The sequence below is a fragment of the Rhinatrema bivittatum genome, chromosome 2 (genome assembly GCF_901001135.1).
Source record: "Rhinatrema bivittatum chromosome 2, aRhiBiv1.1, whole genome shotgun sequence".
Taxonomy (NCBI): Eukaryota; Metazoa; Chordata; class Amphibia; order Gymnophiona; family Rhinatrematidae; genus Rhinatrema; species Rhinatrema bivittatum.
The window spans coordinates 512,817,153-512,843,435 of record NC_042616.1 but is presented as its reverse complement, the minus strand read 5'-3'; the positions used below and the strand labels follow the sequence as shown (position 1 = coordinate 512,843,435).

At 47.0% G+C, this 26,283-nt stretch overlaps 1 protein-coding gene across 3 annotated transcripts in view; it reads left to right on the top strand.

Annotated features, from left to right (window-relative positions):
• Positions 1-26,283, top strand: part of DEK (DEK proto-oncogene) — a 213,427-nt gene that overhangs the window by 123,074 nt on the left and 64,070 nt on the right. For all 3 annotated transcript variants that reach the window (XM_029590742.1, XM_029590743.1, XM_029590741.1), the window contains exon 8: positions 25,804-25,939. In XM_029590742.1, coding sequence (XP_029446602.1) covers positions 25,804-25,939 — 136 coding nt within the window. The remainder of the gene's footprint in view (positions 1-25,803; positions 25,940-26,283) is intronic.

The window sequence follows — 26,283 nt, the reverse complement described above, 5'->3', positions numbered from 1 at the left end:
TGCCTCAAGGGCTTCGGGCCCATTCTACTCGGGCTCAAGCTACCTCGTGGGCGGAATGTCAGCATATTTCGCACAGGAGATTTGCCAGGTGGCTACCTGGAAATCGCTACATACGTTCGCCAGGCATAGACGTCCAGGACCCAGGCGCGGGAGGATTTGGAGCAGGTGTGCTGAGAGCGGGCCTCTCCGGATCCCAGCCCAGGTAAGGGAACTCTGGTACATCCCAGGAGTTTTGACTGATCCGGGTACCTACAGGGAAAGGAAAATTTAGTTCTTACCAGATAATTTTCGTTCCTGTAGCACCACGGATCAGCCCAGAGTCCCGCCCATTTGGAGTGCGTCGGCAGTCGAAAGTCCGCTTATTCAGCTGTTCTTAGTTTGATTCGGCAGAGCTTTGTTTACCATGTCTCACGGGTTCTGTTCCCACTTGGGGGTTAGTATACCAGTTTCAGTTGTTAGGTTACTGTATATAGTTTGGTTTTTGGTCCATGCTGCTTTGTGACTGAGCAATACTGACGGACTGTAGGTGGCATCCTGGTATTTATGGCAGAGTCCATCAAAATTTCTCTGTCTCCATCTGCTGGAGAGGAGGCAAAACCCAGGAGTCTGGACTGATCCGTGGTACTACAGGAATGAAAATTATCAGGTAATAACAAATTTTCCTAACTTCCATATAGTGTATATATTGGGACAGTGGGAGTGGTTGCACAACTATTAGTTCTATTGAGAAGTTTATACGTATTAATACCTGAAACTCTCCCATGTTAAGAACCAAGAATTTGAGATTAAGTAGTGGTATATACAGATAGCACACTGGGTCACATGTTACACCCAAGCAGGCACAACTTAAGGGGCATATCAAGATTCAGTGTTAGTCATGGCAGCATCAGTAGCTCATCTGAGATCTGCGTCTATTGAGGACATCCTCAAAGCTGCAATATACACACATTCCGCACATTCACATCTGGCTACTGGGTTTTTTTTGGGGTTTTTTTGGACAGAGGCTCCCAGTGTGACAGTAGTTTTGGTCAGTCTGTCCTATGGAGTCTGAGGTGAAGAACCAGATTCATTCCTTCTAAAACCTGTTATTTTGGTTTCAAACTGCCTTAAAAGAAAAGAGCATTAGGGTGACCTATCTCCACAAAAAAGTCACCTGTTGGCATCATTTTGGAGTTTGTATTTTGCCTTTTTTGTTTGGGACAGCCTGTAGCTTGGAACTCCCTATATGTGAAGACTGCCATCTATCTTGTCCTCTGAGAAAGTGAAATTATTACCTGTAACAATTGTTCTTTAAGGACAGCAGAATGGCAGTCCTCACAAAATCCTCCCACCTCTCCTTGGAGTTGGAGAAATTAAATCTTAGCTTTATCATGGATTTGAGTGGTCCTGTAGGGGAAGCAGGGGAGTGGTCAGGGCTTCACATACCTAGTGGAACAAGCTCAAAGCTTCTAGAAGCTTTGATATCAAAGTCCTTGGTCAGGTTCCTTCTGATGTCACCCATGTGTGAGGACTGATCCTCCTGTCCTCAGAGAACACCTATTAACATGGATGACAAGGGAATAGTTACCTGCCAGATTAGTCCAGACAAGTGGGTTATGTCCCCCTTCCTGCAGATGGAGACAAAAAAAAAAGCTCAAAGCTAACTTCACTCTCCCTATATAAGGGTCTTGTGCTACCTTCAGCTGTTCAATATTTGTCTCCAGCAGGTGGTGTAGACATGGACTGGTGCTGTAGTTATGAGTAGGCTTTGCTCAGGAAGGTTATATAAGAATGTAAGAAGTTGTCATACTGGTCAGACAGAGTCCATGACGCCCAGCATCCTGTTTCCAAAACTGGTCAATCCAGTTTACAAATTCCTAGTAAATACCCAAACATCAAATATCTCCCATGTTACTAATGCTGGTAATAAGCAGTGGCTATTCCCTAAGTCAACTTGATTAATAGTTTATGAACTTCTCCAGGAACGTGTCCAAACTGTTTTTAAACCCATCTACAATAACTGTATTAACCACATCTGGCAATGAATTCCAGAGCTCAGTTGTGTGAGTGAAAAATAATTTTCTCCAATTTCCTTTTAAATGTGCTACTTGCTAACTTCATGGAGTGCTCCCTAGTCCTTCTGTTATCTGAAAGAGTAAATAACAGATTCACAATTACCGGTTCAAGTCCTTTCATAATTTTATAGATCTCTGTCATATCATCTGTCATAACATCTTTAGCCTTTCCTCATAGGGGAGCCTGTTCCATCACCTTTATCATTTTCATTGCCCTTCTCTGTACCTTCTCCAGTGCATCTATATTTTCCTGTCGATAGCAGGGCTGAATTAGATATGCTGTCATGGGAACTGTAAATCAGGGTCCGGGAGGTGGAGCTTACAAAGAGAGAGACAGAGCTTTGCTCTGTGCAGCTGCGCGTGAGTTCCCGCGCAGGAAAGAGATCTCTCCTCAGTCTTTCTTTCCGCGCGCGGAACGCACGCAGAGCTTCTTTCTCCTCACCTGAGTAACTAAAATTAGAAAATCAATGTCGAAAAAATTGGCCCCGAGGCCGTCTGGCTTTAAGCCCTGTAGTTGTGGAAAGATCATGTCCATCACCGATGGACATGATCGATGTTACCGATGCCTGGGCCCAGATCATAATCAGCGCGAATGCGAGCACTGCGGCTGCATGTCGCCCAGAGGCAAAGAGCCCAAAATATCGAAGAACTCAAGCTTCGCGCTGTCGGCACCTATGCTCCACCATCAGAATCTCATTCCTCCCCAGGCCCGTCGAAACCTAAGGGCCTCGTCTATCGATTTACCATCCTCCAGGCCTGGAGTTGACGAAGGGAAGGCTCGTAGGGGTCGAGACCTCCACAGAACGCCACCTGCACCCCATCGAGATCGATCAGGGTCTAGCCGGGGATCCTCCAAACATCCAAGGCAGAGACCTTGGAAAATTGAGCCGCTGTGGAGTCACAGACGTTCTGATACGCCAGGGTCGAAATCATATTAGTCAATGCCTGCGCCGGTGAAGACTTCCATGGCGCAGAAGAGGAAACATGGCGCTGACCCGATTTCGCCATCTAAGCACGACGCACCTCCACCGACACACAGCGTGAGACCGGCGCATGCATCGAGGCATGACGCAGGATCGAAGCAATCTTCGCACAGTACGTCATCGAAGCCTCACTCCCTAATTGACGCCAAAAACCAGACAAGGTGCCGAAAAGACACACAGAGCGTCATCGCATTCGCTTGCATCTTTGACGCATCCAACATCCACCCCTGTCTGACAAGTCAAAGCAACAGACTCTAAAAGCAACAACTAAACAAGTTGCCTCAGATGTGATGGGGACTGGGACCAGTCTACCACAGGAGACCAAACGACCCCTTACCAGAGAACGTATACAAACCTCTCTACCTGAACCTAACGTTACAAGACAACACAGCTCGTCCACACCGAGCTCTGACTTCTAGACCTTCGGGGGTCACCACTGGAGGAACATACCCCAGCTCATCGTCTGACATTCGATGAGGAACTAATAGCGGTACACTCTCATTCCACATCATCTTCTCCAGAATCACAAGTATATTCAGATTTATCATCCGTATCCACACACAGACAAAGGACCCAGGTTCTACAGGAACCATTCTCCAAAAACGTAAGATAATCCATGACTTACGACCACAAAAACATCCAAGACGTAGCAATAGCTCAGACATCCTGATTGCGGCGATCTCCCCAAGACACGGGCAAGGGGTAACAAAACCTCCAATGCCCCCCAGCATACAACAATCCTTCTCTCAACTCTCAGAAGCGTTGTCCGGATTTTTTAACACACTATAAAAATACATTCCCCCCTCCCATCGTCCCTCCCACATTCCATTCCTTTGTCACGGGAGCCAACCATGGAGCCTGCTTCGGTCATTCAGCCATCCAGTCCCAAGCCACTGGATCCTATAATACCTTCTCCGGCCCAACCAGGCTCCCCTTATTCGTCTCCAGATACCTCCACGGGTTAGCCTTTCGATGCACCGGACAAGCCTCCAGAGCCATACTCACCACCGGAGGAATTGTCCTACCCCAAATTTCTGGAAAAGGTGGGCTTCATTTTGCATGTGGACGTTCAAAAAATGTCTGACCCCAGGGTTGAAACTCTAGATCTTCTAAAGATCTTCGACTTACCAGCAGAGCCTTCGTCATTGCCCTGCCACAAGGTTCTTGACTCAGTTTTAGAGAAGTCGTGGGAAACACCATACTCTGGGGCACAGGTGTCCCACAAGACGGATTTAAAGTACTGTATGAAACAATCCCCACTTTACTCGTTACCACAACTTCCACATACTTCTATCGTGGTGAAATCAGCCATGCAGAGGGCTAAGAAAACTAAACTACACACCTCTGCACCCCCAGGAAAGGATCATCGCTCACTAGATGAATTTGCAAGGAAAACATTCCAATCAGCAATGTTATCAGCACGCATTCACCAACATCAGTTGTATATCGTACAATATCTATTCGAATGCGTGCAGGCGATTTAAGAGTCAGCTATTTTACATCAGAGCTCCCTGATCCAACCGCATCCAAACCAATACAGGATATTGAAGAAGGTATTTGACACTTGCTCAGAACGGTGTATGAGGCCTTTGAAACCACAACTAGGTCATCTGCAATGGCCATTGCGGCATGTCATGGCTGAGAGCAAGTGCGATCAGAGAGGATGTCCATGCCAAGGTCGCCAATTTATCGTGTAAAGGGGACAATTTATTTGGACCTCGTTCAAGAGACAGTATCAAATGTCAAGGAACAATTAGTCACAGTGCAGTCGTTAACTGCCCCCCCCCCCCCCCAGCGTACAATACACAGAGACGCTACTTCCCTGGAGGGCATAGACAAACGTGTTCACGTAGGCCCTTCAGACCCTACTCCTCCTCCTATCGGCTTCCCTCTTACCAGCCGCAACAACGCTTACAAAACCAGCAAACTCAAAGAGGGAGGGAACGCCCGAGATCTAATCTAAACCAGAGCCAGCAACCTGCAGCTCAGGTTAAACACTCAGTCTTTTTAGAAATTCCTTTGCCATCACCACGGCTCACTCCACCAAGGACGTCTGACAGCATGTTTGACGGAATGGGAAAACCTTCTGGACATCATACAAAATGGGTATCCACTTCATTTTCTGGAAAACCTTCCACTCCCACATATATCAGCAGGGGGTCCCAAACTCCAGCAACCCCAATTGGCGACAGAAATAACGTCGTTACTTCACCAACAGGCCATACAAACCATTCCCAGGTGGGCCCGCAACAAGGGGTTCTATTCTCCATACTACCTAATTCCCAAGAAATCCGGTTGTCTACGTCCAATCCTAGACCTCCGGGAATTGAACAAGTATATAGTAAATGAGAAATTCAAGATGGTATCCTTAAAATCAATACTACCACTCTTCCAACCCAAGGATTGGATGTGCTCCATAGACTTGAAGGATGCTTACACGCACATCCCTATCCACCCGTCCTCATGGCCGTTACCTATCATTCCAATTCCAGAACAACCATTATCAGTATACAGTTCTTCCTTTTGGCCTGTCGTCTGCCCCCAGAGTTTTCACAAAATACATGGCGGTGGTGGTGGCATCCCTCCAGCAGCAGGGAACGAGGATCTTTCCATACCTCGATGATTGGCTTCTGGTGGCTTTGAATCCTTCACTATTAATGCACCTACACCAATTGACCAAGAGTTTAGACCAATTGGGATTAGTCATCAACTTCCAGAAGTCTATCTTAACCCCAACACAAATCCTACAGTTCATAGGAGCTCGATTGTATATGCATTGATACTTCACTTTCGATGCATATCCAGCATGGCTCTCTGCTTCAACAGCATGGGAGAAGACTGATTCTTCGCGCATGTCCAGCGTGGCTCTCTGCTTCAACTGCAGGGGAGAAAAAAAGAAAACTGATACTTCACGCATATCCAGCATGGCTCCCTGCTTCAACGGCAGGGGAGAAGAAAAACAACCAATAAGGGCTGTATAACATAGTCTGGGTAAAACAAATAAGCATGGGTGTAGCTTGCTTATTGCGGCGGCTACTACCCCTAACTAATCAAGCTAGATATTTAACTTGGATGCAGCTCCATCACTGCTCTCTACATTAAAGGTGGGGGTGGAAGGGAAATAGAACCAAGTGCTAAGAGAAACAGATAAGTATGAGAGAAAAAATGTGTGAAGCTTGCTGGGCAGACTGGATGGGCCATTTGGTCGTCTTCTGCCGTCATTTCTATGTTTCTATGATTGGATACCACTCGCAGCCGAGCCTTCCTGCCAGAGGACAGGTGACTGGAGATGATTTGCCTTTTACGTTCCCTCAGAATGACGCAACGTCCTTCAGCTCATCAGATCCTTACGGTACTGGGTCACATGGCAGCGGCCATTTATACTGTCCCCAATACCAGATTGCATATGAGACGACTTCAGTGGGGATTAAAACATCAATGGAATCAACACTCCCAACCACTACGATTCAGAGTAGCACTTACACCAAGGGCTCCCCTTTCACACTCCGCCGCACAACACAGTGCTTACAACAGATGCCTCGCGCAAGGGCTGGGGAGCACATTTAGGCCACCTGCAAACACAGGGTCTATGGTCCCTGCAGGAACAAAATCTTCAGATCAATCTACTAGAGCTCAGAGCTGTTCGCAATGCACTACAAGCTTTTCTCCTTCACCTTCGAGGTCGATGTGTGATGATCTACACGGACAATCAGGTAGCAATGTTTTACATCAACAAACAAGGAGGTTCTGGTTCATGGTCCCTCTGCAGAGAGACCCTTCTCAGCTACAAGCAACCTATCTCCCCGGAGTCATCAACACCCGGGCAGACAGACTCAGCAGCATATTCTGTCCTCACGAATGATCCCTCAACCACCAGATTGCGAAAAAAATTTTGCTCAATGGGGAGTACCAACGATGGATCTGTTTGCCACGGAAGAGAACGCAAAAGTGCCTCAATTCTGTTCAGTCTGGCCAAGTCCTCATTGGACGGTGCAAGATGCATTCCTCCTCCCTTGGATGGAAAGTCTGCTTTATGCATTTCCTCAGATACCTCTCATAACAAGGACAATTCAAAAATGTATACAAGATGCAACACACCTAATATTGATAGCTCCAGCTTGGCCAAGGCAACCGTGGTACACCTACCTACTAAATCTTTCCATAGCGAATCCGATTCCCATGCTGGATCAACCAGATCTCCTAACAGGAGAGGAGGGGACTATCCTACATCCAATGCACTCCTCCCTTCACTTGACAGCATGGAGGTTGAAGGCTCCTCCTAGCTGAACAGGGCACTCCATTGAAGCACAGAAGATAATAATCGAATCCAGAAAACCGTCCACCAGACGAAATTATCGCTTCAAGTATTCAGCATGGTGTTCGGACAAGGGCCTTCATCCCTTAGATTGTTCACCTGAGGTTCTTCTAGATTACCTTCACACCTTAAACAAAGCTGGCCTAGCGACTTCATCTCAGCGCCATTTCAGTCTATCATAGGACACATCGAGGCCAGCCTATTTCGCTCCATCCCTTGGTATCTCTTTTCATCAAAGGTCTTTCGAAAGTTCGACCGCCCATATCCAAACCTCCAGTTCCATGGAACCGAAACCTGATATTGGAACACCTTATGTGTTATCACCATTCGAACCATTGGACTCAGCCCACATTAAATACCTCACAAGGAAGGTAGTATTCCTGGTAGCAGTGACCTCGGCATGCAGAGTTCGTGAGTTACAAGCCTTGGTGCATTATAGTCCCTATCTGCAATTTTATCACCATAAAGCTGTCCTACGACCTAATCTGTTATTCCTTCCAAAAGTAGTTTGCAATTCCACCTTAATCAGTCCATAGAACTTCCAACGTTCTTTCCTAAACCACATCACAATGAGAGAGAACGTGCACTGCACACCTTAGACTGTAAACATGCCTTAGCATATTATAAGTAGAGGACACATTCACAAACAAGAGCTTCACAGTTATTTGTCTCTTTCAGTCCTAATGCTCCGGGAACCCCGGTAGCTAAACGAACCATTTGCAGCTGGATAGCACAATGGTATTCAGTTCTGCTACGACAAACGGAATATATCTCTTGCATCGCACCTACGTAATCATCAGGTGCGAGCAATGGCAACCTCCATAGCTCATCTGAGGAATATACAGCCCATTGATGTTTGCAAAGCGGCTACCTGGTCATCTCTTCATACCTTCATGTCTCATTACTGCCTAGACCAGCAATGATCAGACGCCAGGATGGGTAAAACAATACTTCATTCTGGAACATCTTAATACCTAGTCGACTTTCCACTGCAGTATCATCACGCAAAAAAAAAAAAAAAGGAACATATGGCATGATAGGGAGCTGTGGACTTACATGACAGCATGGCTAATTCAGCCCTGCTATTGACAGGAAAAAGCAAGTTTGCTTACTGTAAACGGTGTTTCCGTAGATAACAGGATGAATTAGCCAAGCTCCCGCCTCCCTGGATAGTCGACCTAACATACATTACGTTCATCTACTGCTTAATCACAGACTGAGGAGAGATCTCTTTCCTGTGCGGGAACTCACGCGCAGCCGCACAGAACAAAGCTCTGTCTTTCTCTTTGGAAGCTCCGCCTCCCGGGCCCAGATTGACAGTTCCCATGACAGCATGGCTAATTCATCCTGCTATCTACGGAAATACCGTTTACAGTAAGCAAACATGCTTATTTATACCTTGAGTACTGTGTGCAATTCTGATTGCCACATCTAAAAAAAATATATATATATATTGGCACAGTGTTTTTCTATGAACTGCCTTCCATTCTCATTTGGTGCTTTGCAGGATTTCGACTCAAGGGGTCTAAGATGATCCCCTCGGCCCTCCCTCTTCTTCTGGTATGTTTTTTGAAAAAATGGAGGTGAGGTATTGCATCATATAAGCTGGTGAATTCTGCTTGGCTTGCAAGCTGCCAGGTGGGTGGGTGCAATCTGAGTAGGGTTGCCTCCTTGCCAGTTGCAAAACTTGCTCTTTTCTCCAGATTGTGCTCTCTTCTCTCCCCCCCCCCCCCATAAGATGGCAGGCAACACTGTAGTGTACATTTGACAGGGCCTGTTTAGTGATTCCATTTTGGTGGGATCAGCAGATATTTTTGAGTCATGCCAAAAATAAGTATGCCAGGCCCTTTATCTTCCTCTTCCCTCTGCTAGTCAAAGATAAAAGTTCTGTGGAGACTGCATATTAACCCTTGAGTATGGAAGAGCCTGTGCAGGGACAGTTCTGTATTGAGCAACCTTACAGGTATGTAGGAACTCCTCTCTCCTGCATTTTGTAATAGTTAAGCAATGAAGGGACCAGCCTGTAAGAGAGAGCTTTCTTCTCCTTTACACAAATGAAGCTTCTCAGAGGATCTTTTAAGGCCATATTGAGCTTGTGAGGCTGTAGCTTATTTTTTTATTTATTTATTTTAAAGTATTTATTGCCCACGCCCTATTAAGCCTGTTAAATAAATAAATAAAATCCCAGGGTAGTCCCTGCTTAGCAGCACCTATGGCTTCCTCCTTGAGCCCTTCCTAGTCCTTATCCATGCTCCCGCATGGAAGAACTTTAGGTTCCCTGTACGTACCAGGATCAGTCCAGACCGCTGGGTTTTGTCTCCCTTCCAGCAGATGGAGTCAGAGAAAAAAGCTGAAAGGCACCCCCTCTTACACAGGTGTGCCTCCTGCAACCTTCAGTATTTCTATGACTCTAGCAGATGAGGGTGACAGAACCTGCGGTCCTGATCCTCTTTGAAAAAAAACAAAACAACAAAGCAAACTAGAAATTATAAGACCTAAGGGTGTTTGTTTCTACCAGTGGCTAAATCAAGATGTTAGAAAACTACTTTTTTTTTTTATTCTGGAGGTGAGCAGACTGTCCTCCCGAGGCTCCGGCTGTTCAGCCGGCTCCCTGCATGCTGAACACGCCAACCCTTACTAGCGGAGAGGGAACAAGCACGAGGCCGAAAAACTTGGCGAAAATCGCCCCTCCGGAGCCCCGGGAAACCTGTGCGCAAGGTAGAAAAATAACCCGCTGACACGCAGGCACCCTGGGGAAAAAAACCGCCCCTGGGACCTAAATCGCGGCATAGGCAGCCCCCCCCCCCGAGGAATTATGCAGTCCCAATGGAGCTGCTTCTTCTACCGGTGAGTAGGGGGATTTACCAGTGGGCCGGTCCCTCCCCCTTGCACCCTGAGACTGCACAATTCCTCGGGGGGGGGGGGGGGGGGGTTCTGCCTGTGCCACGAATGAGGTCCCAGGGGCGTGGGTTCCCCCCCCGGGTGGCTGCGTGTCAGCGGGTTATTTTTCTACCGTGCGCACAGGTTTCCCGGGGCTCCGGAGGGGTGATTTTTGCCAAGTTTTTCGGCCTCGTGCTCGTTCCCTCCCCGCTAGTATGGGTTCGGCGTGTTCATCATGCAGGGAGTCGGTGGCGCGGCTCTCCCGCGATGGCCTTTGTACACAGTGTCTCCCGGGAGGGGAAGGACCATTGAGGAGCAGCAGCATGTCATTTTCAGCGAGCTCCCATGGCACAGGGAGGAATTTGCGCCTCTGCCGGCCTTGGCCTGCCCCATCCCTGTCTAGCGCGGGAGCAGCAGCCATTAGGTTATCTTTGGCAACATTTTGCCTGTTTGTTGCTACCAGTGGAGTTATCTATCATAGGATATTGGCTGAACAAGAGGAAGAGGAAATAGCTGATCTTGCAGACGGGGAGAGAAGGCAGCTCAGAAGAGAGAAGTGGGTGACCTTTAATTTTAGAATGTGACCACCTACAGCTTTTGGATGAGAAACGAGAAGCAGTAATCTGTAGGGGGATTCCATATTCCTGTATGCTATTATGTCCCTGCTACATCTGACTTTTGGGGATGGGATCTCCTCAGTATGAGATTGTATTGGATCACCTCAACTTTTAGAACCACAATGGTAGATGGAAGTACAACATTCAGGATTCTGTATGATAGAAAGATTGAGTCTCTGCTTAAACAATCATTTTTACAGTCACTTTCCCTAAGGATTTGTGTGATGGTTTTGAGATTTGAAACCTCTTGTTTTGGGCTTAGCATCCCTTAGAGGAGGCTGTGATGATCTCCCCCACAGTTAACAGTGTACTTAGGTTGAGAGGTCTTTAACCTTGCTATGTGGGGACCTGCAGCTCCTGGATTGATTCATGGCTGGTGAATCTCACATAGTGTACGTATGTGATGCAAGGAACTCCTTTGGTTGGATTCTCCATGTGACCTTGCCCAGGCTAGTTCAAGATGGGGCCCAGTGTTTACAGTCATGCTTTTTAGGAGCGCCCCCACAGAGTGACTGCCATTGCAGTCTCTGCCTTTTTGTATAGATTAACTGTCCTTTAGGAGTAGTTGTTGAAGTTTAGGGACCAAAATTCAGAGGTTTGCTAGGGGTGCTTATTGGAAGCCCCTTTCCTGTCCCCCCCCACCACCACCACCAAAAAAAACCAAAACAAAACACACACACTAGTCCTGGTCAGGGCTGTTTCACAGGCTACAAGCAATCTGCTCAGGCAGCACTCTCCCTTCCTTGGAGAGGTAGTCTAGGACAGTGGATGTAGCTGAAGTTGGACTCCTTGTAGCAGGTTGCTGTGCCCCTTCACAGCAACTCTTGGAGTTATCTGCTCTTGGCGGTCGGACACCACTCAAGGGGAATTCCCTGTTGCCCTCATTGTAATCCTTGAGGGTGATGGTATTAGGTTGGGTCAGTCCCAGGTTTTGGGGCTCGTGTCTTCCTTGAAAAGAGGTCAGGTGTGTAGTACTATTTCAGATCTCCCAGAAAGAACTGTGAATTCTCCTGTTCCTCTTCATACCAAGGTCAATCCAGACAAGTGGGTTTATGCATCCCTACCAGCAGATGGAGGTGGAGAACAAAAACTTAGAGGCACTGCTACATAACAGAGTGCCACCTGTAGTCCCTCAGTATTTCTGTCTCCTGCAGATGGTAGGGGTGCATACCTGCAGTATGTTGTTGTTTGTTTTTTTTTTTTAAAGTAAAATTAGGTTAAAGTAGGTAAAAGAAGATCTGGAGCTCGCAGAGGTGCTAGGTACCTTCGTGGGCCATCCTTCTGGTTGAGCAGGGCGAGCAGGGGTTGGATATCCCTGGCTAGGCTCGATCCTTGATTCCAGGGGAGGGGGGAAGCAAGGGGTCCTGGTTCCCTCACTCTCGCTGAGGGCCTCCCTCCAAAGCCGGCCTGTGGAAGCATTCTGGAGCTCGAGAAGCAGGAGAGTACCTCTTTCTGTCCTTCCTGGAGGGGCTGGGGCCTTGCAGGGGCGTCTGTGCTGTTAATTTCTTTCCTTCCTGTAGTCAGTTGGCTCAGTGTCGGGGGGAGGTCAGACTCACGCAGCTTGTCCTGTCCATTCAGCACCTGGAGTCTGGACAGCAGCATGGCTGCGGCAGCTTTATTTTTTCTCCTACATGTTTTATTTTTAGCCACGAGCTGCGCACATCATGCAGACTCCCGCTGAACGCGGGAAATACAGCCAGACCTGTGGGGGGATGTGTTTTCGCCTCAACGCAACCCTTCTCTGCCCGCTCTGTCTCTGGAGGTGAGGGAGCCTCAACACAGATTCCCAGGGGCCGACCCTGCACTTGGGCTGCAGGCCCTGTGCAGGAGGCCCTGGGGAGAAGCTCAGAGACTGCAACCATTTTACCTCCATGTGGCAGGAGCCCTGCCTTGGATGTGGAGAGCAGGAATTCCCCTCCTCTGCTTTCTCGCGTGGCTCAGGCATCAAATGGGGGCGGTGAAGTGCCCTAGGGGTGGGTGGTTGTTTTGGAAGAAAGAATTGCGACCACTCATCCCTCAAGTCCTGGAGGAACTTGGGATTAATGTGACGCAGGAGGACTCCAACATGGAGGGGGTAAACCCAGTGTTGGAGAGTTTGCGTACACCACTGAGGGCATTCCCTTTGCTGAAGCAGGTGAAGAAATTGAACGGGAGTGGGATTCCCCAGAAGCTGGATTAAAGGTGGCCAGGGCTATGGCCAGGTTGTACCCCATGCCTGAGAACATCTTAGAGATGTGGAAGCTGCCTAAGGTGGATGCAGTGGTATCTGTGATGACGAAAACAACCATTCCAGTGGCAGGGTCGGCAGCTTTGAAGGATGTACAAGATCGGAAACTGGAGATCTAAGAAGACTGTTCAAGGTCTCGGCTTTGAGCCTGAGAGCTACAGTCTGCACCAGCCTTATGCAGAGGGATTGTTTGTGCTGGGTGCAGGAGTCCGCTGGTAGTACCCCGGGAGCTGCTGGCCAGGATGCTCGCCTGTAAGCAGATGTAGCTTATGTAGCGGATGCCCTCTATGAATTGCTTCACACTTCGGCTAGGAATATGGTGTCTGCAGTGGCCGTGCAAAGGATTCTGTGGCTACACAATTGGTCGGCGGATGTTTGGTCGAAGGCACAACTTGCTAATCTCCCTTTTAAGGGGTAGTTTGTTCAGTGAGGACCTGGAGAAGCTGATGAAGCATCTGGCAGACTCTAGGGAAATAGGTTTCCCAAGAATAAGAAGGGCACTAAAAAGACCTTTCCGTCTCATTCTCACTTCCGTGAAATGAGATTTCGTGCCAGCAGAAGTTCGTCCAGTTCTGCACAGAAGCAGGGTTCAGGTCAGCAGCAGTCCTTTTGGGGGACCCGTAGACCATCCAGAGAGGGTTACAGACAAGGGTCCAGAGGTGCCAAGCCTGCCCAATGAAAGCGGGCTGGTCTACTCCTCCCTCGTGGCTGTCTGAGGAAGGTTGTCCTGTTTTTACGAGGAGTGGAATAGAATTACCTCTGACCAGTGGGTGCTGGAAGTAATAAGAGAACAACCACACTTTAGAATTTTCTCGACTCCCTTCAAGGAAGCCTTCATAGTGTCCCATTGCCCGCCAAGCGAGCAGCAATGTGGGACACTGCTTCGCCTGCAGCAATTGGAAGCCATCCTTCCAGTGCTGCTCAAGGAACACGGTCAGGGAAGGTATTCCATATATATATACTTTGTGGTTCCCAAGAAGGAAGGCTAGTTTCGGCCCATTCTTGATCTGCAAATGGTCAGTGCGACATTGTGAGCTCCACATTTTTGAATGGGAATGTTACAAACCGTGATGGCGGTGTGAAAAGGGGAGTTCCTGGCCCTTCTTGATCTGATGGAAGCTTTTCTCCATATTCCCATCAGGGCGGATCATAGTGATTTCTGCAACTTCTTCTGCATTTTCAGTTTCAAGCCCTGCCTTTTGGATTGGCAACGGTGCCGAGAACGTTCACGAAGGTGATGGTGGTGGCCCTCAGAAGAGAGGTGGTTACTGGTTCATCCTTATCTCGATGATTGGCTCATTCGAACAAAGTCTGAAGCAAAGTGTGTTGCCTCCATTTGGTGAGTGACAGAATGCCTGTAGTCCCTGGGTTGGGTGATAAACCGGTCAAAGAGTCAGCTGGTCCCATCTCAGTCCTTGGACTACCTGTGTGCGCGATTCAACACCCTGGTGGATAAGGTGTTCCTCACTCTGGCGAGAATTCTCAAGTTGCAGTCGCAAGTGGTTCGTCTGAGGGACCTGCTGATTCCCAAGGTTTGGGATTATTTACAGGTACTAGGGTCCATAGCTTCTACGCTAGATCTGGTGCCATGGGTTTTTGCGCACTTGCATCTCTTACATTAAACTCCTCAGACATTGGGTTCCAACAGGATAGGAGAGTTTTAAGTGCCGCTACCGCTTCAGGAAGAGGCCAGATCCAGTCTCTCATGGTGGCTATCAAGGTCTAATTTGGAGAAGGAAGTGGATCTGGAGGTTCTGGACTGGGTGGTGGTGACCATGGATGCCAGCCTCAATGGTTGGGGAGCAGTATATCAAGGATCGACAGCCCAAGGGCAGTGGTCCCCCGGTGAAAGCAAGCTAGTCCATCAACCATCTGGAGACCAAAATAGTTTGAAGGGTGCTGTTTTTCTCTCTGATTCAGGGCCAGGTAGTTTGTGTGTTCTCGGACAATGCAACGGCGGTGGCCTATATCAATCAGCAAGGCAGTACGAAGAGTCATTTGGTGGCTCAAGATGTTCAAGAGCTCTTCGCTTGGGCAGAGCTTCATCTAGCAGCTCTAGCAGCATCTCACGTAGCAGGTGTAGACAATGTACAGGCAGACTATTTCAGCTGGCAACAGCTAGACCCAGGGGAGTGGGAGTTGTTGGCTGAGGCCTTTGCACTCCTTCGTAGGTGGGGCAAACACCAATTCGATCTCATGGCAACATGGAAAAATGCCAAGCCGACCAAGTTTTTCAGCTGCTGGAGGGAGTTTGGTGCCACAGGGATAGACGCCCTAGTTCAGCCATGGCTAGAGAGGCTCCTGCTCGGTCTTTCCTCCGTGGCCGCTTGTAGGTCGGGTGCTACGTCTCAGGGACGAGTGATCTTGATAGCGCCGGAGTGGCCGCGACATCCGTGGTTTGCGGATCTGGTGCAGCTGGCGATGGACTGGCCCATTCACTTAAGCCATTCATAGGGTCTGCTGCGTCAGGGCCCTACCTTGTCGGAACAGGCAGATTGCTTCTGTCTAGCGGCTTGGCTTTTGAAAGGCGACGTTTCCACTTAAAGGGGTATTCCAAGCCGGTGATTACTACTCTGCTTCAGGTTAAGAGATCCTACACTTCTTAGGCATATATCAGAGTTTGGAGAGTGTTTGAGGCCTGGTTTGCGGCCCATGACACTGATCCCTTACAGACAAATGTGGCCCAGGTCTTGGCATTTTTTTTACAGGAGGGGCTGTCGAAAGGTTTGGCCTATAATTCTGAGTCCAGGTGGCAGCCTTAGGCTGTTTTAGAAGAAGGCTTCAGGGAAGACCTTTAGCTTCGCATCCGGATGTAGTGTGTTTTTTGGTTGGTTTTTTTTTTTGAAAGGTCCAAAGATTTTGCGCCCTCCAGTTTGAAGACTTTGTCCATCTTGGAATCTTAATTTGATTCTGCGAGTCTTGTGTGGCCCTCCTTTCGAACCTTTACGCATGACTTATTACTCCCAGTGCGAGGGAGCTTCATCTTTTGGATGTGCGTCTGGTTCTCCTAAGATATCTCACGGTGACTAATAAATTTCGGACCTCGGACCACCTTTTTGTGTTCAGTGGGCCAAGTCAGGGTGGCAAGACGATGAAGAGTATAATTTCCCATTGGTTGAAGGAGACAATTGTTTTGGTCTATATTTGTAAAGGCCGGCCGATCCATGAGGGTTTGCAGGCACATTCCACTAGGGCTTACACGGCCTCCTGGGTGTAAGCCCTAGTGGAATGTGCTGGTTGGTGTCGCCACAGGAGATTTGTCGGGCAACAACGTGCTGGTTGGTGTCGCCACAGGAGATTTGTCGGGCAACAACGTGGTCCTCTTTGCACACGTTCACTAAACATTACCGTTTGGATGTTAGGGCCCCAGAGGAGGGCGCCTTTGGGGAAAGTGTGCTATGTGCAGATCTTTCAGGATCCCACCCAGTGTAAAAGGACTTAGGTACATCCCACTTGTCTGGACGGATCTGGGTATGAACAGGAAAGGAAAATTTATTCTTACCTGCTAATTTTCGTTCTTGGATTACCACTGATCAGTCCAGACTCCTGGCCCATTCTGATTATGGTTATTTTTCAAAAGACCTCTCCTGATTTTGGATGCTGCTGGTGATGCAGAGTTTAATTTTGTTCTGAAGAAGGTAATTGTATATATTTCTTGCAGTTTGGAGATTTACATTTATTCTTTCTTGACTACAGTTCAGGGGTCAGTTTGGTTGGGAATTCCAACTTATTTCTCAGCTCTTTAGAGGAAGAGATCCTGGTGGTTGCCCGTTACACATGTTGGCTTGGGTGTACAAGTCAATACTGAAGGACTGTAGGTGGCACTTTCGGTTAAATAGCAGCACCTCAAAAGTTTGTTCTCTGCCTCCATCTGCTAGTAGGGATGCATAAACCAACTTGTCTGGAATGATCTGTGGTATTCCAGGAATGAAAATTAGGAAAATTGGTGCTTACCTGCTTTCTCTGCATCCGCATGCAAAATGGTATAACTTTTAAGCAGTTCCCCACATGGATACACAGGGGCATTCCCCTTATCTCCTCCAGGGTTTATTTCCAGATACTTCTCAAATGCATTATCCAGGATCCATTACTGATAGCTATCAGGCTATCTCCCTTATGCTAACCATGACCCCAGGTACCTGCTAATCAAGGAGTAGTAAAGGCTTCCCTATGCGGTAGAGGCTGGTTCTTCCTTTAGTCAGACATCTGACTGCTCTGACCAAGTCAGAACAGGAAAGTTATTCAGCCTCAGCCAGGATTATACAAGTGGGAACTCCTAGGCTAACAACAATCTTGAAGCAGCTTTTAAACTAGAACAAAGGGGAACAAAGGGGAAAGCAGACAGTCGCTCAGCAGCACATGGTTCGGAGAGAGGTATCTTTAAAGGATACTAATGATGCATTAGAATTGGGGCATCCCGACAGTGAGGTTCCAATAATTAGAAAAGTAGTCCAAGTGCCTGTAACTAAAAACTCACCTGAGCTAAAAAAAAATTCTAACTTATCCCTATCAATTAAAAAGCAGAATGAAAATACAAACAAAAAACAAACTTTGAAATGTTTGTATGCTAATGCCAGAAGTCTAAGAAGTAAGATGGGAGATTTAGAATGTATAGCAGTAAATGATGACATAAACTTAATTGGCATCTCAGAGATATGGTGGAAAGAGGATAACCAATGGGACAGTGCTATACCGGGGTACAAATTATATCGCAATGACAGAGAGGAGCACTCGGGAGGAGGTGTGGCACTTTATGTCCGGGATGGCATAGAGTCCAACAGGATAAACATCCTGCATGAGACTAAATACAAAATTGAATCTTTATGGGTTGAAATCCCTTGTGTGTCGGGGAAGACTATAGTGATAGGGGTATACTACCGTCCACCTGGTCAAGATGGTGAGACGGACAGTGAAATGCTAAGAGAAATTAGGGAAGCTAACCAAATTGGTAGTGCAGTAATAATGGGAGACTTCAATTACCCCAATATAGACTGGGTAAATGTATCATCGGGTCATGCTAGAGAGATAACGTTCCTGGATGGAATAAATGATAGCTTTATGGAGCAATTGGTTCAGGAACTGACGAGAGGGAGCAATTTTAGATCTAATTCTCAGTGGAGCACAGGACTTGGTGAGAGAGGTAACAGTGGTGGGGCCGCTTGGCAATAGTGATCATAATATGATCAAATTTGATTTAATGACTGGAAAAGGAACAGTGTGCAAATCCAAGCTCTCGTGCTAAACTTTCAAAAGGGAAACTTTGATAAAATGAGAAAAATTGTTAGAAAAAAAACTGAAAGGAGCAGCTACAAAAGTAAAAAATGTCCAAGAGGCGTGGTCATTGTTAAAAAATACCATTCTAGAAGCACAGTCCAGATGTATTCCAGACATTAAGAAAAGTGGAAAGAAGGCAAAACGATTACCGGCATGGTTAAAAGGGGAGGTGAAAAGCTATTTTAGCCAAAAGATCTTCATTCAAAAATTGGAAGAAGGATCCAACAGAAGAAAATAGGATAAAGCATAAACATTGGCAAGTTAAATGTAAGACATTGATAAGACAGGCTAAGAGAGAATTTGAAAAGAAGTTGGCTGTAGAGGCAAAAACTCACAGTAAAAACTTTTTTAAATATATCCGAAGCAGAAAGCCTGTGAGGGAGTCAGTTGGACCGTTAGATGATCGAGGGGTTAAAGGGGCACTTAGAGAAGATAAGGCCATTGCGGAAAGATTAAATGATTTCTTTGCTTCGGTGTTTACCGAAGAGGATGTTGGGGAGGTACCCGTAATGGAGAAGGTTTTCATGGGTAATGATTCAGAGGGACTGAATCAAATGACGGTGAACCTAGAAGATGTGGTAGGCCTGATTGACAAACTGAAGAGTAGTAAATCACCTGGACCGGATGGTATACACCCCAGAGTTCTGAAGGAACTAAAAAATGAAATTTCAGACCTATTAGTAAAAATTTGTAACTTATCATTAAAATCATTCATTGTACCTGAAGACTGGAGGATAGCAAATGTAACCCCAATATTTAAAAAGGGCTCCAGGGGCGATCTGGGAAACTACAGACCGGTTAGCCTGACTTCAGTGCCAGGAAAAATAGTGGAAACTGTTCTAAACATCAAAATCACAGAACATATAGAAAGACATGGTTTAATGGAACAAAGTCAGCATGGCTTTACCCAGGGCAAGTCTTGCCTCACAAATCTGCTTCACTTTTTTGAAGGAGTTAATAAACATGTGGATAAAGGTGAACCGGTAGATATAGTATACTTGGATTTTTTCAGAAGGCGTTTGTCAAAGTTCCTCATGAGAGGCTTCTAGGAAAAGTAAAAAGTCATGGGATAGGTGGCGATGTCCTTTCGTGGATTGCAAACTGGCTAAAAGACAGGAAACAGAGAGTAGGATTAAATGGGCAATTTTCTCAGTGGAAGGGAGTGGACAGTGGAGTGCCTCAGGGATCTGTATTGGGACCCTTACTTTTCAATATATTTATAAATGATCTGGAAAGAAATACGACGAGTGAGATAATCAAATTTGCAGATGACACAAAATTGTTCAGAGTAGTTAAATCACAAGCAGATTGTGATAAATTGCAGGAAGACCTTGTGAGATTGGAAAATTGGTCATCCAAATGGCAGATGAAATTTAATGTGGATAAGTGCAAGGTGATGCATATAGGGAAAAATAACCCATGCTATAATTACACAATGTTGGGTTCCATATTAGGTGCTACAACCCAAGAAAGAGATCTAGGTGTCATAGTGGATAGCACATTGAAATCGTCGGTACAGTGTGCTGCGGCAGTCAAAAAAGCAAACAGAATGTTGGGAATTATTAGAAAGGGAATGGTGAATAAAACGGAAAATGTCATAATGCCTCTGTATCGCTCCATGGTGAGACCGCACCTTGAATACTGTGTACAATTCTGGTCGCCGCATCTCAAAAAAGATATAATTGCGATGGAGAAGGTACAGAGAAGGGCTACCAAAATAAGGGGAATGGAACAGCTCCCCTATGAGGAAAGACTAAAGAGGTTAGGACTTTTCAGCTTGGAGAAGAGACGACTGAGGGGGGATATGATAGAGGTGTTTAAAATCATGAGAGGTCTAGAATGGGTAGATGTGAATCGGTTATTTACTCTTTCGGATAATAGAAAGACTAGGGGGCACTCCATGAAGTTAGCATGGGGCACATTTAAAACTAATCGGAGAAAGTTCTTTTTCACTCAACGCACAATTAAACTCTGGAATTTGTTGCCAGAGGATGTGGTTAGTGCAGTTAGTATAGTTGTGTTTAAAAAAGGATTGGATAAGTTCTTGGAGGAGAAGTCCATTACCTGCTATTAAGTTCACTTAGAGAATAGCCACTGCCATTAGCAATGGTAACATGGAATAGACTTAGTTTTTGGGTACTTGCCAGGTTCTTATGGCCTGGATTGGCCACTGTTGGAAACAGGATGCTGGGCTTGATGGACCCTTGGCCTGACCCAGTATGGCATTTTCTTATGTTCTTATGTTCTTATGGTCCTTTCTGGTCTCTGGAATATAGGACACCTTCTTGTATCCAAAGAAGAAAATGGTCTTATGGCCTTTAGACTTCAAAGTCTGAAGGCCTTTTTCTTAATGTCCAGATCTCCTGATACCATGTCTGCCTTGTACATGGTCTATTCTGCAAGTCCTAGTTTTCAGGGCAAATGACCTGAATGTAGTACCTTGGGTGCAAACCCACATGCATCTCACTCAATTTGCACTCCTTTTACAGTGATATCTAGTAGTCCAATGTCACAAGATTACTTTCCCCTCTGTCTTGGGAGGTTAAGAGTATGAGCAGGGAATGGATTTTCCACCTCCTTCATGGTTGTTTCACACTGTAGATATGATCCTTATAGGTTAAGAGAGGAGTTGTGATCTGGGACAGCTGAAGCAGGGACAGGGGTCCTACTGGAGAAACAGATCCAGATCTAGGGCAAGAGCTGAAGCCATGTGTCTAGAGCTCAAGAAATCTTGGTCTCTAGCTGAGGAAGTCTAGTAGCTTTCAGGTATCCTAAGTGAGTCAAATTTGGTCTGGGATGGATTCCCTTGTTCTCCTAAGACAAGCAGGATGGTAGTCCTCGCAGATGGATGACATCATCAGATGGAGCCCGGCACGGAAATCTTTTCAGTTTCTAGAAGCTTTGACTAGCACACTGAGTATGCCCAGCATGCCACGAGGTCCCCCTTCAGTCTCTCTCTCTTTTTTTTTTTTTTTTTCCCACTGTGCAGTTGCCTCGCGGTTTTTGGAGCTCTGCTTATTTTGCCTTTTTGTGCTTTAAATTCGCACTTTTTCTCCGGTCCATCGTCGGGTCCCCCTTTGTGGTCGGTGTATCCTCTTTGGCACGGTACCTAAACATTTTTCTTCCTTCTTCGTGGTTGATTCCCAGCATCCCACTTCTCTGTGGCCTGCAGTCATCAACCGCGCGGCAGCTGTTTTTCATGACATCCGGCTTCAGTTTGTGCCCCAGTGCCCGCAGACCATGTCTAACATGGATCCGCATGAGGTTTTCATCCTCTGCTTGGGGGCATCGCACAATGTCAGAGGGTGTCAACTGTGTGATCAGATGACCGTCAAGGGCCATCGTGCTCACCTCATCAAAATGGAGAAACTTTTTGGTTCAATAAAATTCTGCTCCATCCATGCCAACATCAGTCATCGACACTCAGGGGTCAAGGGGAACCGCTCGATACTCTACTCTTCCCCTCGCCACACCCCCGATGGCATAGACTACTGATCAAGTGGCCGGTGACTGATCCCCCATGGTCTCACTGGTTTCCAGGACATCAGGATCCTCCACCACCTCTGTGCTGGGGAAAAACCAGGTCAAGCACTGTGGGAGATCCCGCAAGCATCGACACTGGTCGCCGTCAGCACATGGCTCTGGTTCTGGTGCAGTGTCTGCGGCTACCGTACCTCAGGGTATAGAGTGCGGTGCTCCGAGCTCTATGGAACATTGAGCCGCCCGGCCACCAGTCCCCATACTGGTGCTGGAGCCTCCACCATCTATCCTGGTGCTCCTGCTTGAGCGTTTGGACATCCTCTTGGGCGCCCTCCTGACGCAGCTGGTGCCAGAGGGACCCTTTGCTCCCCAGCGGCCGCTGATGTCTCCCTCAGGAGCGATTCCCATCATTGGTTCTTATGAGGAGGAAGATGTGTCCAGGGCAGCGGTCCCAAAGCCTCTGTTCTCCGAGCCTTTACCTGGACCCTTTGTCCTCCTGCGGTCCCCGGTGCTCCCATTACCAGCGGAACAGTCAGTCCCCTCGCAACCCAGGGCCAGGGATTCACCCTCGCCAGCGTAGGTCCTGCGATAACCTCAGCAAAGAAGGCCCTTAAGACCTGTGGGGGGATGATTCTTTAGAGTCCTCTTCTGAAGTCTGACGACCCGTGTCAGAGGCATCGACCCCTCTGGAGGACCTTTCCTTTGCGGGTTTTGTCAGGGCCATGGCTGAAGCCATCCCCTTCCAGCTTCTCATGGAGGAGGATGCACGACATAAAATGTTGGAGGTTCTCCAATTTGTTGACGCTCCTAAGGAGATGATAGCTGTTCCCATCCAAGACATCTTTAAGGATCTTCTTTGGATATGGGAACACCTGATATCCATCTCCCCAGTGAATAGGAAGGTAGATGCCACCTACCTAGTACAGTTGGCCTTAGATTTTGAGAGGCATCCTCTCCCTCACCAGTCTGTAGTTGTGGAGTCTGCTCTCAAAGGCAAGAACATAAGAAACTGCTGGATGCTCTGGGTAGGAACGTTTTTCAGGGTGCTGTGCTTATCACCTGTATCGCTTCCTGCCAGTTGTACATGACTCAATGTAACCAAAACCTTTGAAAGCACGTCCAGGAGCTGGCAGAATGCCTGCTGCAGCAGCAAGAGTCGTTCTCTATTGATGTGCGGCAGGGTCTGGAAACCGGAAAACATGAGGTGAGATCCACTTAAGATGTTTTTGAGACAGCAGCCTGAGTGGCCGCCATGGGCATCAATGCCTGTAGGATGGCCTGGCTCCATGCTTCCAACCTTCGACCAGGGATGTAGGAGAAGCTGGCCTACTTACCATGCACAGGTGAAAATCTTTTTGGAGATAAGGTCAGAGATGTTGAAGGATCATCACAAAACGCTTCAATAACTCTCCACTAGTGCTTCAGACCCTCCATCTTCTGCCAGGAAATCTTCCAGACCCAGGCTTCAGGAAGTCCTTTTACAAGCAGAGGAAATATTACCCTCCTGCCTCTCGGACACACACACACACACACGCTGTGCTAGCTCCAGGGGACACTCCCAACAGCAGGCATCCCAGCCGGCCCCCCAGCAGACACCGGCTACAGGCTTTTGACTTAGTCATTATGGTGTATTAATGTTTTATTCATCCTCGGGGGAGACCCCATGATTTCACTGAATCTATTTTGTGTTCCTTTCTTCTCTAATCCTGGGAGAGTTGAAAGAGGGGGAACTGTTTGGATGGTTCTCATTTGTTGTGTGTATGGTTAAGTTGTTTGGGTTTTTCCATGCTTTTCTTAGTCATAAGGATACTGGTAAGCTTCTGTGCTGTCTGTTTTCTTTTTAAAATGAGTTGTTTGACTCTGTTTGACTTTAGTGCCTTTTGGGAGTCTTTGTACTTAGCTGCAGTTTGGGATGAGACTTCTTCCTAGGAAGTGTTCTAATCACAGAACATGCTTAGTAGATTGTAGCTAATGTACTTTTTTGGGGTTATGGTTTTTCAGATTGGAAATCTTATGTGAAGTAGGATGATGCGTTCTTTCTGAGAGCTGCCACTTCTGGGTCATAGGCTTTTCTTGGTTGGGGGGGGGGGGGGGTTCCTGCCATGTACTCATCATGAAGTCTTCTCCTTCTGGTCTGTTTTCTTCATAGATGAGCAGGATAAATTGATCACAAATTCTGTAATGTCAGACTGCTGAAGAGGAGCATTTTCTCAAAAGCTCTAGAAAAGGTTAGCAGTTTTTTCTGGGCATGTGCAGGACTTCTGCACAGCTACTGCCATGTAGAGCCATGTATATCCTTTCTACTCCCAGGAGAGTTGACTCCTATACTCTAACCCAGGGATGGGCAATTCCAGTCCTCGAGGGCCGCAAACCGGTCGGGTTTTCAGGATATCCCTAATGAATATGCACGAGAGAGATTTGCATGCACTCTGCCTCAGTCATATGTAAATCTTTTTCATGCATATTCATTAGGGATATCCTGAAAACCCAACCGGTTTGCAGCCCTCGAGGACTGGAATTGCTCACCCCTGCTCTAACCTCTGAAGTTGATTAATTAAGGGGCTCATGAGACAATGACTGTGCATTTGGAACATCCCCCCCCCCCCCCCCCCCGGGGTTCTTTTTCCCTCAGAACTCTAGAGTTCTGGTCCATGTCGGTGCTGTAGAATAACATCACTCGCTGGTGTGGCTGATTTTTATCCTGTTGTCTATGGAGCCCCCTCCCAAATAAAGGTAAGCAACTGTGTTTTCGCTTTAGATCTTGTTACTACTTTTTCGACCTAAGACAGAGTTTGAAGTGCAAGGTTTGCAGATCTGAGTTCTGAAACTCAAGTTTAGAAAGCTGCTTCTGTGTGTGCTTATTGAAAATCTTGTCTTGTGAGAACATTACACGCAAGTAATTGCACTTTTTAGTTGTGCCCTAAGCTGTTGCTCTCCTCTTCTTATATAATAAACTGGAAGGAGGATCTGGGGCAGAATGGGCACCAAGACATGATGCAATTTTCTGTAGAACTTCTAAGCAGGGATGTAGGAGCCTATTTAAAGAGTGCTGTACAAATATTGCTTTTCTTTTTCATTCAGCAGCAAAGTGGGACCCACAGAGAAATGACATTTTAAGGCACCTCTGGAACATTTTTCATCAGCATGTGAATATTTGTTCTTGATTGAGCAATTTGAAACAAAATGTTAACAATCGGGCTGATACAGTAAAAGTCGCGGGACAGCGGGTGATTCACTAAATTAATTTATTTAAATTAGGGCCCGTGGCAAAAAGAGGCGCTAGGGACACTAGCGCGTCCCTAGCACCTCTTTTTTTGACAGGAGCAGCGGCTGTCAGTGGGTTTGACAGCCGACGCTCAATTTTGCCGGCGTCTGTTCTCGAGCCCGCTGACAGCCATGGGTTCGGAAATCGGACGCTGGCAAAATTGAGCGTCCGGTTTTCAAGCCGTGGGCCCATTTCAAATTTTTTTTTTTTTTTTAACTTTGGGGGCCTCAGACTTAATATCGCCATGATATTAAGTCTGCGCCGGCAGAAATTAACGTCTGCCTTTGGGTAGGCACTAATTTCTTAAAGTAAAATGTGTGGCTAGGCTGCACATTTTACTTACTGTATCGCGCTGGAATACCTAATAGGGCCATCAACATGCATTTGAATGTTGCGGGCACTATTAGGTTCAGGGGGGGGTTGGACGCGCTTTTTCGACGTGCTATTACCCCTTTCTGAATAAGGGGTAAAGCTAGCGCGTCAAATGCGCATCCAATCGCGGGTTAACAGTGCGTTCTGTCGGAGCGCACTGTACTGTATCGGCCTGAATGATAAATGTCTTTTCCCGTAAAGCAATATTGTGATAAAATGCAAACTTTGTGGTTTAAGAAACTCTTGGTTGGAGGTGGGTGGTGGTATCTTCCAGAATTGCAGCGTAAGATTAACTGGTGTTTGTAAATTGTAATGTTCTCATTGTTTTTCCTGCAGCCAGCCAAGAAGACTGCAAAAAAAGAAACGCCCAAACAAAAAACTACTCCAAAAAGCAAAACACCTGTCAAGTCTGCTAATATCAAGAAAGCTGATAGCAGCACACCTAAAAAAAATCAGAAAAGCTCAAAGCGGGGTAAGGACAAAGCTTTATAGTCTTGGTTGTAGCTACTTAAAATACTGTCAGGTCGATACAGTAACGTTGAGTTAAAGATTCCCCGTCTGTAACGTGCTGGGAGCACACAATACAGACGAGTAAGGCCATCCAGCGATACAGTCTCCAGTTTCACGCGTCCTTAGCGCTTCCTAAACCCTTTCCTAAACCCTTTCCGCACCCAGCATGTAAATGAACGAAAAAGCTGTATAATGAAGGAATTAGCTATTCCCCTGCGATACTGTAACGGGCGCTGATATTATCTCCTCCGTAACCCGCTGTTCTGCCGCGGCCTTAACCTGCTAGTTTACCGCCTCCCCCTAGTA